Raw genomic sequence first — 14,929 nt, 5'->3', positions numbered from 1 at the left:
TATTGAGTGGCAGTAATATTTTAATAAGACCCCCTTTCTACATCACAGGGGGGAGCAAAAACTGAAGCGCTTGTTTTTTCATATGTTTGCAGAGAAGGGCTTACCAAATTATAACCCGATTATAGCACTTAAACACGGAAAAAGTCAGATTTTCATGATATATCACCTTTAATGTTTAAACTCTAAAACTTTGTCTACATTTTTTCTAAGAAGTATTTAGCATTTCTGTTATTTTATATTATTTCTGAAAATATAAAAAACGCTTAAAACACATTCATAATGTAAATACACTCACTACCCAAACTGTGGTCTGTTTTCAAAACAAAAATACCTAAACTGTGGTCTGTTTTCAAATCAAAAGAAAGGTTACAGCAGTCACGGAATCTCTGTTACACCACTCTGCACAGCTCAGTAGTCTTGTTCCCCCCTCTAGAAAAGAAGTGTCAGGGTGTGATTCAAGCTAAATGTTCAAAGGAAGTACGTTCTCTTTTTGGAGTGTTGGCTCCATCCCATTCTAGATTTGTGGAACCTCAACAAACACCACAGAAAGTACAAGTTCAAAATGCTCATAATAAAAACATTATACAGTGTTATTCCTCCTGGAGACTGGTTTACATCAGTAGATCTGAAGGACATTTACATCTACTAGGGCTGGGCGATATACAGAATATTAGCAATAATATTGCATTAATTTTGACAACAATGTAAAATTTGAAAATATCGTGATTATCAAATATTTCAAATTCAAGCATACTTTCCAAAAAGAATGCATCGAACGTCCAAAAATGTAAAATTGTACTGCAGACTGCTCTACACGCCTCTACTACGCGAGCTTTCATGAGTGCGGTTGCCAGATATCAAGAGTTTAAATCAGCGCTTCGCTGTTTCATATATAAATTTTCTTCCTGGTGTTTTGCTTATTTTAAGCAATCTGGCAACCATGTGCACACACTCACTCTTCATTGCGGAAGCGCCATCACAGATGATCTGAAAAACAAACAAGCTGGAGTTTAGTGATCTAAATGAAAGCATCATTCAGCTGGGTTCTGTCATCATGAGATCTCGACTGTATTGATTGCGATTGTGGTCAGCACAGCACTTACTCAATCGCTGTTGTGTGAATAGAGAAACATAGGCTATGGCAATGTGGAATTACTATTAGAAGTGTCACTGTTATAATATTTTTCATTTGTTTTACCAGTTTTTGTAATATAGACAGAGAGAGTGTATAAGTCTTTGGTATTAATTTTTATATACAGCATATATATATATATATATATATATATATATATATATATATATATATATATATATATATATATATATATATATATATATATATATATATATATATATATATAAGATATAAAATACCTATATGCTTAAGCAACTAGCTCCCCATCTGAGAGGGTTTTTAGTGGCAGTGGGAACATATTTTTATGCCGCAGAGCTTCTCTAAAACCAGAGACAGTAGAAAGACTTGAGTCCTTAGCTAAAAACCTGTAAAAAAAATACTTATCCCAGTTTAATTCTTTCCCCCAGTTGCACAATGTTGTGAATTGCATGCACTAAAATAGTTGACAGAATGCACTTTCTTTACTTGTTTTGCACTACTATTAAATAATTCACCTGGGTATCAGGCTGAATTCAGACCTGTATCAAGCGTTTCTATCAGAGGAGTGCATCGTCAATTTCTTGTGGTCTTTCCCTTTACCAGAGAGGGGGAAAAAAGTCCCATTCAGACTAGGTTTATGTCTTCTAGGGCTGATTGTCTCGGCAGTGTCTGTCATCCCACTGGGACTGTTGCGAACGAGAGAGTTTCAGTACTGGGAAGCGGCACAGCGTGTATGTCCTTAGATCCCACTTTTTTTTTTTTGCGAGCAATTTTTCTGAGAAAAGTAGTAACAACGGATACATTGCTAACAGGTTGGGGTGAATAGCAAAAGGCAAACGTACAGCTTTACTCATTTCCTGATGGTCACTCAGCAATACTGATTGCTCTGAACTGGCCAGGGAAACTGTGGCTGATGGGGATAATCCAGCTCCGATGCAATCAGCCCTGTCCTCTCCCGTTGTGTAGGGACCTCCTGTTACGGAGAGATTTTTCACCTGGCACCGGACAAAGTAGCTTTTTGGACCTGGCCCGTGAGAGGTTGAATGTAAGTGTTACGGGTTCACCTCCAAGGGTAATTGAGAATGCGAGAGCGGCTATCTCTGCATAAGATGGGAAATCAGATATGTTTGAGCTATGGTGTGCGCAAAGGCAAATTGTTCTTTTTCAATGTTCAGTGGCAGAGGTTTTATGTTTTCTTCAAGAGCCCTCTCTACCATTAAGGTTCATCTTGTCTCAATTTCTGCATGCCATGTGGGGATTGACAGAAATACTATAAGTAAACGAGTTGGTGAATTTCATGCTATGTCGGTTCATAAAACCTGTGTGCCATTTGCTCTGGATTTCTTGCAAATGACTCCTAAAACTTATCCACCCTTTGTGCCTAAAGTGAGTGAGTCAGCTTTGGCCTGTAGAGAGGTGGATTTACTGGCTTGTCATCTGCTGCCTTTTTCCTCATCGGAAGAGGAGCGGTTTCATTGATTGTGCCCTGACCGTGTGTTGCGTCATTATGTGGACAGGACGAAGGGATTAAGAAGTAATCAGTTAGTTGTCTCATGGGCTGATTCTCATAAGGGTAAACCTATTTCTCGTCAGTGCCTGCCCCACTGGGTAGTGTAAGCTATTATATTGGATAATATTAGCATGGGTCTTAGTACTCAAGAAGGTTTGAGGGCACATAGTACCAGAGGTTTGGCCACCTCATGGGCATTGTTTAACCTGATAACCTGCACCTGGATGCCAGCGCACTGAACCCTCTTTGTTTGCATGAGTCTATGTTTACGAATAGATTAAATGAAAGAGGACAAAATTAATCATTACTAACTATATATCATCTCCTGGAGAGCTACCATCCTGCAGACTTCAGTTCCAACCCTGCTCCAACGCACCTGTCTGTAATGATCAAGTAGCCCTGAACACCTTGATTAGCTGGTTCAGGTGTGTTTGATTGGGGTTGGAGCTGAAATCTGCAGGACAGTAGCTCTCCAGGAGCAGGGTTTGAGACCCCGGTCTAAGCCTCAAGCATCGGCGACAGATCACTGTTTTTCAATGGAAAGTTTATAAGGAATGTATTTTCTAAATTTGTGTAAGCAGTACACATCAAAACATGCATAAACAAAACGCAGTTATGTACCAGATACCAGGGGGATTGTGGACTAGACATAATCTAGACAGAAAAGTGGTGGCAGGAATCAAATTTTTTGTGGTATCATCTTCAGATTTGAAATAGAAACTCATGTGACATCTGACTTTCAACCCATTACTTTTCTGGATTGCTCCAGGACTGATTTAGTGTATTTTTATATGAAATAATTTTTTTTCAAGGCACTTCAGTGTCTATAACTTTTTATCTTTTTGAGCATTATCAACTCTGGATGATTGATAGTAAAGCCCAACGGGTCTTCTTTCCAAAGACACCAAAATTGTGTGTGTAGCACACTGAAGTCAGGAACTGTTGCAATTTTAAGTTAGGTAGGGCATTTTCAGGTAAGTCCCATAATGGGGGGTGCTGGTTAACAGGTTAAAGGCCCCGATATACTTTTAGCGAAATCGAAGTACGAACTGATGTGACGTGATTTCAAACAAAATCCTGCCAAAACGAAGTTCGTTTTTGTGTTTGTTTTGGGAGTTTGAAACGGCATGCCAAAGCAAACTTTTGCTTTTGCTTTGCAAAGCGATTATTTCTGGCTGCAAAACACCTTTTGTACTGCCATTGGTCTGTGACGATTATGTCATAGGAAGCGTGCACTGACGCTCCGCCTTCTTTCGTCTGTCGAGACTGACTGGTTTTGGGGTCCAGGGTCACATATATGAGGGAGGCCGGACTTGATGCTGAAAAAATAGCTTTGACATTAGAAAAATAAATTGTATTTAAATATATATTACAATAGAAAACAGTTATTTTAAATTGTAATGCATTTTGACAGTATTGCAGTTATTATATTTTTGATCAAATAAATGCAGCCTTGGTGAGCAGAAGAGACTCTGTTCAAAAAAATTAGTGTATGTATTAAGTGTTTAGTTTACAATTATTTGTGCCAATCAAAAAATGGCATTAGCCACATCTTCTGCTTCATTATTAGAGGTTATGGATTAATGCATTTTTACAACGAATGAATTACTCCTCGATGGGGAATCAGCTCTTATGGAACATGTTGTGGTAACACTTGCAGGTCGTCCAATAAAGCTGGCAAGGACGGTGAGAGAAGTTACCAGAAAGAGAAGAAGAAACGACGTCGCATTAAGGTTCAAGACTCTTCGTCCAGTGGCAAGGTACCGTACAGTACAGATCTGTTTCAGCAAAATAATACAAGAACCGTTGATATGAAGTGTGTTTGGTTTTTCTGTTCTCCAGAGTGGAGGGGAAGAGGATGGAGAAGATGAAGAGGATGAGAAAGGAACACCCAAAGGTCGCAAGAAGATCCGCAAGATCATTAAAGATGACCGACTGCGGACGGAGACCCGGGATGCGCTGAAGGAGGAAGAGGAGAGGCGGAAGCGCATTGCTGAGAGGGAGCGGCTGAGGGAAAAACTGCGAGAGGTACAAACTGAAGATGCAGATGTTTAGGGCTCAGCATAGTGAAACTGTTCTGCAGAATCATAGTTGGCATTTTGCAGAGAAAACTCAGTTGGTACTCTTTGGTTTCAGACTATCGTGGTGGAGGAGTCATCGCAGGTCACGTGTCCCATCACCACAAAGCTGGTGCTGGATGAGGACGAGGAGACCAAGGAACCATTAGTGCAGGTTCACAGGAACCTGGTGACCAAACTCAAACCCCATCAGGTGGATGGTGAGTCCGCAGTCGCCACTCCTTATATGGCTTATTTTGTTTGTTTTTTTAAGTACCAGGGAGAAAAAAAAAAGATGTCACGTTTATTTTTTTTATGCTTTGGGTTGAGCAACAGTTCAGTATTTGTGGCTCATACGATGTCAATGAAAAGGGTTGCCTGAAGTAAATCAATTTTTAAAGTCGTCATCAAATCAAAATGGGACCAGTTTCATTCAACATAAAATATCTTTTAAAACTGCTTTTCTTGCCGATGCAGCTAAGGCTACATGGGCCAAAAATGACATCAAAATGTCACTAAATCTAAACAAATCTTCATGGCTCTTATACCCAGAAATTGATGTTTGATGATGATTTTGTCGTTTTGTCTTTCTCATTTTTCATGCATTTTTTAGGTCATCATAGCCATGTCCTTTTCTAAATGGAGGACACACGGAAGAACCCAGATGCTAAGTGATGGTTTGGTGTGTTTTCTGTTTGCAGGAGTGCAGTTCATGTGGGACTGCTGCTGTGAGTCGGTGAAGAAGGTGGAGAAGTCTTCTGGCTCTGGCTGTATTCTGGCCCACCCAATGCATCTAGCAAAAAAAAACCATCCAACTTAAATGAATAAATGATAATAACAATAATAATAATATGTGTAGAAGGAGATGGGTAGTGTTTGACTCTGCTGTTCTCTTGTCGTCCTGCAGGTGGTGACGTTTCTCCACACTTTGCTGCTGTGTGAGAAGCTGAACTTCAGCACAGCTCTGGTGGTGTGTCCTCTCAACACTGTGCTCAACTGGCTCAACGAGTTTGAGAAGTGGCAAGAAGGCCTGGAGGATGAGGAGAGTTTAGAGGTAGAGATTTGCTATTGTATCTCGTAGATCTTCCCATTACTCATTACCATCAATTATTCACAAGGGTCCGTTTGAAACTAATAAAGTAACAAATAAGTACACATTTATTTTGAAGTGCCCATATTGTATGTAATGTGTGTACTTCAGAGAATTAAAATGGGGGAAAAGTTTTAATTAAGGAGTTTTGTTGGTGCACTTTTAAGAAACGTATATGTAAACTGGAGCACATTCCTTTCGAGTTGTTGACGTTTAATCTGACTTGTGTTTCAGGTGATAGAGCTGGCCACAGTGAAGAGGCCTCAGGAGAGAGCGTACGCTTTACAGCGCTGGCAGGAGGATGGCGGCGTCATGATCATAGGCTATGAGATGTACCGCAACCTCACGCAAGGACGAAACATCAAGAGCAAGAAGCTGAAAGAAATCTTTCAGAAAACACTAGTTGATCCAGGTGAACTTACTGCATTAGCAAAATACACTGCATCTCAAACTTAATGAGAAGCGTTTATAAACCTGTTGTTGAGAACATTATAACCTGATTTCACTCCGAAACATCAAAACGTCGAGTGTTTTGAAATAACTTCGTTTTCTGATCTGATGTGGCTTATTGTTATAGAACGAGGCACAAAATATAATCTTACCGTCGATTAGCATTGTATTACATACATTTTCGTTATTATTATGAAAATACCCGAGATGGCATGAAGAACGCAGATAAACCATATATTGAAGGTTTATTGTCTTCATGTTTAAACAGTTCATACATTTCTAGCATATTGTGTGAATGAAATGTGTGTTTAGCACTCCGTAATGTGCACTCAGTCCTATTTTAGGCATGCATAGAAAAAATAATACTTTTAAGTAAACATATGATAATCTATGTGTTTTTCCAGTGTATATAAGTACAGGAGGTTTTTTTTTTCTTTCCCTATAGTGGATGTATAAAAGGCTCATATTTCATATCAAAGACATGGACTGCATTTTTAATTTGTACATACCTCCTGATAAAAATTAAGAAATTATTGTCAAAGTTTTTATCATAACAGTATCATGTGATGTACAGTTATAGGCCTTTATGTTAACAAGGAACTCTGCAGTTTTCTGTTAAACAGTACTTTTCAGTAAGATCAAATTAGTAATGTTATTATCTTATTGATTTTTATCTAATTATTATATTGCTATTTTTTTGTTAATATGTTAAATCGCTTTAACTTTAAATCGCAAATGGCTATTTTAACCAGAAAAATTGCAATTAGACTCTTTTCCCAAATCATGCAGCCCTAAAATATATATATATGTATGTGGGTCAAAGACGGTAAGATGGCCGCATCAAAAGAAATGTACAAAAGTGATTTTGTGTTCATAGAAAGCACATTAAATGTAAGTAAAATGTCTACTTTTAAGGTTTCAAATAAGTTTTTTTCCAAAATTTGGTTGAAATAATGTTAGATTGTGCAGCCAGTACAAATATATTCTGACGTGTAATATTATAAAAGAATAATGGAGCATACTAACTTTATTGTAAATTAGTAAAAAATTCTTACTGACAAATGGGCAAAACCTAGGATAGTGGCTGTTTAAAAATGTAAAATTACAACTCATTAGTATTTGGGGTGAAAGCAATTAGTCTTTTAATGTGTCATAAAATTGATTTTTGTTGTAAATATGCCTGACAAGATTGTTACAACTGAATGACATTTTACTGGGTGTCTTCTGTAAATCAGGGACAAATGTATGATATTTATTTTTTTGATCAGAAAAACAAAACAAAATTGCAATTAAATAAAACAGAAAACTTTTTGCATTTTTTTGGGGGGGGGGGGAAACTACAACAGATTAAAGCAGTATTACACCTTTTTTTATGCTTAAACACTTTTTCGTCTTTGACCCATATATATATATATATTTATTTATTAAAATTGGAAAACTATTGTAAATAGGGCTGTGTATGATAGGGTATTTTTGCGGCCCCTTTCAACGCTGCTTGCAGCTTTAGTTGTAAATGTGTTAGTCAGAAGTAGTTGTCACGATACCAAAATTTTGACTTCGATACAATACCTGACTAAAATATCTTGATACTACTACTGAACCGATACCAACACAAAAATCTAAAACAACAGGAAAAGTCATTGAATAATAGATGAACCACATGGAACTTATAGTTAATTCTTTTATTTATTATTTTTTCTAAAAATGAATAGTAGGTCTATTTAACAGAAGCATTCAAGTAAGAGATAATACAGAAATTGAATCATCAAAATAAAAAAATAAAAACTATAAAGCACTACATAGTCTTCACTCTATGAATTAAACATTCCTACACTGATCCTTATTAAAGCTAGTAAAGTTAGTCAGTCAAGATAAGTGAGTGGTTTTCTGTGTTTTCTTTTGTTGCTTGATTAATAGATACAGACAGGAGCAAGAATATTAGACTGCTGTCACTTTAAGAGCTGCACGGATCAAATATATTGATACACTTGCGTTCTCTTTCTCAGCTGTTTACATTCACTTGAGTCATTAGCCAAGATGGACATTTTAACATAATTGTGTATGTATTTGACCATTAAAGCGCAATAACTCTTGAAAGAGATCTTTCAGAAGTCCTGCTGCACATTGATGCAGCTCAGGAAATTCTTCAAGTACAAGTACTAGTAAAATGAGGAATCATACCGATTTTGTAAGCAAGGTATCACGATACCTTTTTATTACCGTTAGGGATGTAACAATTTACTCAACTCATGATTCAATTCATTATATTCGAGATTTAAGACAAATTATAAATTAAATGTGTCCTTTTATTATTGCTTGGACAAAATGCTGCATGTATCTTTGTGAAATTAAAATATAACACTATAATAATATACTAATATAGCACTTGCATATTATTGCTCTTTTGTTGGTTTTGATTGCTTCTGTTCTCCTCATTTGTAAGTCGCTTTGGATAAAAAAAAAAGTCTGCTAAATAACAAAATGTAAATATCAAAACTAAATTGAAATTTTTAAACAAGACCCAAATCAATTAAGTAACAAATAAAATAAATATCTTTATATAAACAAAATAAGGTTTTGTCTGTTCTCTTTCCATTTACAATTATAGGCAACCACTGCATTTTAATCATGATCCAAACAAAGATGCTGCATACTTGCAACATGAGCAGTTTTTAATCTAAATTAGATTGTACAATTTAGACATTTGAAGCAAAAACAATGATTTAACTTCAGTTTTGTGAAACTATACATAAAAAATATCTGCATGAAACAGAAACGGCAGACGAGCTGAACGAGACGCAGATTCACTTTCAGCCAGCAGGTGGAGCTTAAAGCGGTTCCTTGGTTTCCGCCGTAAACAAAGCAGCGCTGCACTTATGAACTTTAATATGCATTATACAGAGGCAAGATAAAAAGAAAAAATAACATCTGAACCTTTCTAAAGACAGTAAGTTCCCATCAGACATACATTCATATAAACTCTTGCCACTAATTGAATCACGATTGTTTAGCATCTCAACCGATTTGAAATCGTCACACATTTGAATTGATTTTCAACCGGCTCACGGTTAATCGTTACATTCCTAATTACTGGTATATACCCGTATACACTTCATGTCAGCCCTGCACACATCCACATGATGGAAATGAACTGAATGTATAATGTTTTGATGCACAGGTCCGGATTTTGTCATCTGTGATGAGGGTCATGTGCTGAAGAATGAAGCGTCCGCTGTCTCTAAAGCCATGAACTCCATCAAGACTCGTAGGCGAGTGGTGCTGACAGGAACTCCGCTGCAGAACAACCTGATAGAGTGTGAGTGGCCAATATGGTTATTAATTTTTTTTAATTAAATTGAGAAAAAAAACTAACCTCCAGATGGTTCTAAACATTTAGTGCTTCTTGACTCCCAGAGTCAGATTTCAATCAGATCTGGAGTATTAAAGGTCCATCATGCTTCAGGTAGTCTATGGCAGTTCGTGGTTGTGCCATTGACGTGGAAACTAAATCAAGTGAAAGTGTCATTTTCTCCCCTCAGATCACTGTATGGTGAACTTCATCAAGGAGAACCTGCTGGGATCAGTGAAGGAGTTCAGAAACCGCTTCATCAACCCCATCCAGAACGGCCAGTGCGCGGACTCCACGCTCGTTGATGTCCGAGTCATGAAGAAGCGCGCGCACATCCTCTACGAGATGCTGGCAGGATGCGTCCAAGTAAGCCGAAAGACCACAGCCAATCGAAGTTTGAATGTTGTAGATTTATTTGTCAAGTCGTGATTTTGCATAAAACACATCCATAAATGAGTGAAATATTCAGTGCTTGTTTGTAACTAACAGTCTTGTAAATATGGTTGTTTTCCGCAGAGAAGAGACTACACTGCCCTTACAAAATTCTTGCCACCAAAGCACGAGTATGTGTTAGCGGTTCGGTTATCACCCATTCAGTGCAAGCTCTACAGATACTACCTGGATCACTTTACAGGTACAACTCTACATCACACTACACACTTCTGCTTATTTCACATTTGCTCTTTGTTGTTACAGAAACATTTTCCATAATTATAACCACAACGAACTCATCAGATCTAACAAACACCAACTAACAAATAACAAAAAAAAATAAAAAAAAAATAAAATAATTGTATCTCAGCACAGTTTTACAAGTTTTGATAAAATCCATCTCACTTTACATCAGGTTTGTACTGAATGTTCAGTTTCACTCAGGAATAAATTACGTTATTAAGTTATTAAACGCTTTGTCATGTTGAGTGTTAATTGTCAAATGTATGTCATACAATCAGTCAGTCTGAGTCGAAACCAGCCTTTCCCCCCCAGCTCTGATTTTTTTTCAGTTAAGTGGTTTAGTGGTGTTATAGCTCCGGCCGCGGTTGTTCTGCAGCAGCTCCGCAGCTGGGAGAGGATGAATGGCAGCTGGCACCAGGCCACGGGGCGATCTCAACCAATTCCCATGTCCTTGTCTAATGAAGAGCTTTGGGAGAATTTCCCAGCCAGAGGCTCATTAGACCGGCCTTCCTCAGAGCTCGCTGCTGTGCTACTGCGCTGCTGTTGTGACTGTGCTGCAGACCCCCAGAGACCACCAGCCAGACACTGTCTTTGCCTTAATGCTTGTGCTTTTGTCCTGGTGGCCTGCTTTACCTAAACCCTGATCCAATTTCATGCTGCATTTAGGTAGGGGTGTAAATCGGATGGTTCATCACGATACGATTCGATATCGATTCTCATACCCAGCGATACGATATTTGCCGATACCTCAAAAAATTCTACAATAAGATTACGATACGATTTGATACAGAAGTATATAGATCGATATTTTGATATTATACATCTATTTTAAACAACCATCTACATTTTTATTAACTCACAAATGCAACCAAAATTTATAACAAGAACATTTATCTGAAATTTTCACATTGTGTACCTCAGTTGGGACATTCACAACAAAAAAAATAGGCCTACACATTTTTTTTTTTTTTATAATACAGAAAATAAATAATTGGAAAAACAATTCTGGCTGCTACTATGGGCTCAGTGCTAAAAATCTTTTCTACAGGTAACCAAATTATGAGCAATAGCAGAAAATAAATACAATACAACAAAGACAAGTTCAATAAACTTCTTTTCAGGTTGCGTTTCAGCTCAGTCTAAAATACATTTTAAGGTATGGTACGGTAATGTAGTAATCAAATGTAAAACAACTGCATAGTCTTCACTGTATAAATTAAATATAGATTAATCATTTTTGATGTTACAAAAGTTATTTAGTCAGGAGCAGTGAGCACTTTGACAGCATTAGATTTATTATTAGTTTACTTTCACTTTAAGAACCAAGCACGGATTTAATATACACATGCCTTTTCTTTCTGAACTGTTTACGTTAAGACATTTGACTAAACGACTGTGTTTACTATGAAATTCGCCAAAGCGCTCATTTTGATGTAATTTTGTCTGTATTTATTCATCCATGCACAAAAAAAAGTGTAAGAGCTCAATTTAGTATTCGCGCGGTGCAGCTGTCTGTGTGCACACGCTTCAGATGTGTGCGCTGAAAACTTCTCACACAGCGCTCAACTGTTCCACAAAAAAATCCCGAGCATCGTGTGCCTTTGAGCAGTCCTCATACCGAGTCCTGATCCCTGAGTTTGAGCGAGAATGCACGCGTTGGCGGTGAAAATGTGGAAAGTGCCAGATAAGGTGCCTATTTATATTACAGATATCGATATTTTACGTGTGGCATCGATGCATCGTATCGTCAGACATCGTATCGATGTATCGATCCATATCGATGAATCATTACACCCCTACATTTAGGTGAACTCGCTTTTAGCATTTTAGACTGTGTTAAAGCTGCTGTGACTTTTTTGTTGTTGTTGTTGTTCAAGAACTATCCCAGCTATGCTGCTGTCGTATACTAATTCTATCCCAGCTTTGTGTGCAGCGATGACTATACCCTGGCCCTGTTTCTACCTGGTATTAGGATAAGAACAATCTAAGTGGTTAGATTATTAATAACATAACATTGGTGTTTTTGAAAAAGAGATGTTTAAAAGGGATATGATTGCTTCAAATACTCCAGTATTAGTCACTAATGGGTCAGGCACTGTGCTATATTCTAGTGTTTCTTTTTAAACATAGCCAGTCATTTGTTTGGCAAATCCGCTTGGTGAATTGCAGAAATGGCACACAGCAGTTTTAAGATGTTTGTATCAAAGCCTTTCTTTTTTTCCCTTTTTTTTTTTTGAGTGGAAGATTTATTTGCTTTGCTTCTCTAAGTATCAGTGTGAAAACGGGCAGCGTGAGCCTCTCACAGTGCTGAGAGCTTGTTTACCTGCTCACTTAATCCTCTGGGCTAATCTGAATTCAGGATTTAGGGTGCTGCGGTGCGCCGTGCTCTGGCACGCTGGGCTAGAAACCGTGCCAGCGTCAGGCGCTAAACGTCTCCCTCTGAACAGGTGTCGGTTCTGCCTTGGAAAGTGGAAGAGGCCGCGCCGGGACCAAACTCTTCCAGGATTTCCAGATGCTCAGCAGAATCTGGACCCATCCGTGGTGCCTCCAGCTGGACTATATCAGTAAAGAAAACAAGGTGAGGGAATAAAGACAGCGCACTGCAGACTTCTCTGAAAACACAACCCCGGGGGAATTTACTTGAGGGGAAACTTTGCCTGGAGTCATCGCTTTCTGTGCACATACAGGACGCCAGATCCAAAAAAAAAAAAAAAATGACTAGGGAGCCAAATGATGTTCTTAAGTTGCCAAAGAAGCACTTTTGTACATTCTCAGGTTCACATTATCTATCCCAGGTTTATGTTAAAACCAGACAATCCATTAGATCATTTAAAGAGACAGTTCACCCAACATGAAAACTGTCATCTACTCACCGTCCAAAGATAGCCCAGAAGACTTTCTGTGAAATACAAAAAAACAGACATAAATCTACCCCATCAGAGTCCAGTAACCAAAAGATCCAAAATGGTCATAAATCTATCCTAAAACGGATCCATATGAAAAGAGACACAATATGATTTTAAATAAAAGCCTACATTTAATCTATTCGTAATGATTGACACGCATACATAGAGCACTTCACATTTGGTAAATATACAAACGTGTGATGTGCTATATCTTTGTGTGCATAAAAGCCTAAATTAAATCGGTTTATCATATTAAGCTCTTCACAATGCGTGCATTAAACCGCTCAAATCATATGGATTTATTTTACAAAGCTTTTACAACCTTTCTGGATGTTCTACGTTTTGGTTAGCTGGACTTTCAATGGAGGTTTCATTGAAAAATATCTTGATTTGTGTTGTGAAGATTAAACAAAGTCACACAGGTTTGGAATGACATGAGTTTGAGTAAACTGTAGTTTGTGTTCCTGTAGCTCAAGTGGTAGAGCATTGTGTAAACAAGCACAAGGTTGGGGGTTCGATTCCCCGGGAACACATGATAGGTAAAAATTGATAGCCTGAATGCACTGTAATTCGCTTTGGATAAAAGCGTCTGCTAAATGCATAAATTTAAACAATGACAGAATTTACATTTTTGGTTGAATTAGCCCTTTAAATGATTACAGTTGCAGCTGCTTTACTGCTTTTTCCCCGTCCATGCTTACAGGGATACTTCGACGAGGACAGCATGGAGGAGTTCATAGCCTCAGAGACAGAGGAGTCCTCCATGAGCTTGACCTCTGAAGATGAGAAGCCCAAAAGGTTTGAGATGAGTCCTTACTCCTCCTTGGTATCCGTCCTGTCTGCTGCCTGTATAATGACTGATCTGGCTCCCCGTACAGAAAGAAGAAACGAGGCAAAGGGAAAGAGCAGAGCTCAGACAAGTCCGACAGCGATGACCTGGAAGTGATTAAGGAGTGGAACACAAGCTCTCGTGGAGGAAACCCTGAGGGGCGCAACAGAGCAGAGCCTGTGGAGGAGGGTATGACTGAGCTTACTGACAAAATCATCTCTTCAGATAGGAGTTAAGCAGTGCTGTTATTACTAATAGTGGCTAAAAATGGACTGTCATCATTTAATCACACTCAAGTTGTTCCAAACCTGCATGAAAGAAGATATTTTGAAGAATGTAGGTAACCAAACAGTTCATCGTCCCCATTGACTTCCATAATATATATATATATACACAGTACAGACCAAAAGTTTTGGAAACATTACTATTTTTAATGTTTTTGAAAGAAGTTTCTTCTGCTCATCAAGCCTGCATTTATTCATGATCAAAAATACAGAAAAAATCATGTAATTCTCTAAACGTGATATATTATTACAATTTGAAAATAATTGTTTTAATTTAAAAGCTTATACTTTAAATTATCATTTCATTTCTGTGATGGGTAAAGCCGAATTTTTGAAGGATCATTATCAAGCATGATCCTTTAGAAATCATTTCTAATATGGCTGTTTCATTATCAAAGCACCTCAGTGGGAAACAGTTCAAAAAAAACGCTGCTTAATAGATTTTTCCGGAGAACATGTGAGACTTTTTTAGGATACTTTGATGAATAAAAAGTAAAAAAAAAAAAAGCAGCAGAAGAAGCTAAGGCGTGTTTTTAAAATATAAATATTTTGTAAGCGCCTGATCAACCCAAGTGAACAATCAATACTATTCACAAAATTTCACATTTCATATTAAAAAATAATATCAATACTTTTATTCAGCAAGGATGTGTTAAATTGATCAG

At 37.7% G+C, this 14,929-nt stretch overlaps 1 protein-coding gene across 1 annotated transcript in view; it reads left to right on the top strand.

The window, feature by feature from the left end:
- The window catches only part of LOC109079918 (transcriptional regulator ATRX-like), a 48,851-nt gene that overhangs the window by 17,032 nt on the left and 16,890 nt on the right, over nt 1–14,929 (top strand). Inside the window, exons 14-25 of the mRNA XM_042769806.1 lie at nt 4,285–4,384; nt 4,467–4,652; nt 4,761–4,902; nt 5,383–5,483; nt 5,580–5,735; nt 6,006–6,183; nt 9,400–9,537; nt 9,761–9,936; nt 10,087–10,204; nt 12,693–12,823; nt 13,855–13,949; nt 14,030–14,169. Coding sequence (XP_042625740.1) covers nt 4,285–4,384; nt 4,467–4,652; nt 4,761–4,902; nt 5,383–5,483; nt 5,580–5,735; nt 6,006–6,183; nt 9,400–9,537; nt 9,761–9,936; nt 10,087–10,204; nt 12,693–12,823; nt 13,855–13,949; nt 14,030–14,169 — 1,661 coding nt within the window. The remainder of the gene's footprint in view (nt 1–4,284; nt 4,385–4,466; nt 4,653–4,760; nt 4,903–5,382; nt 5,484–5,579; nt 5,736–6,005; nt 6,184–9,399; nt 9,538–9,760; nt 9,937–10,086; nt 10,205–12,692; nt 12,824–13,854; nt 13,950–14,029; nt 14,170–14,929) is intronic.

Source organism: Cyprinus carpio, chromosome A14 (assembly GCF_018340385.1).
Source record: "Cyprinus carpio isolate SPL01 chromosome A14, ASM1834038v1, whole genome shotgun sequence".
In the NCBI taxonomy this organism is placed as follows: Eukaryota; Metazoa; Chordata; class Actinopteri; order Cypriniformes; family Cyprinidae; genus Cyprinus; species Cyprinus carpio.
Note: the sequence above shows the minus strand (reverse complement) of the source record. Positions and strands in the feature narration are given on the sequence as shown.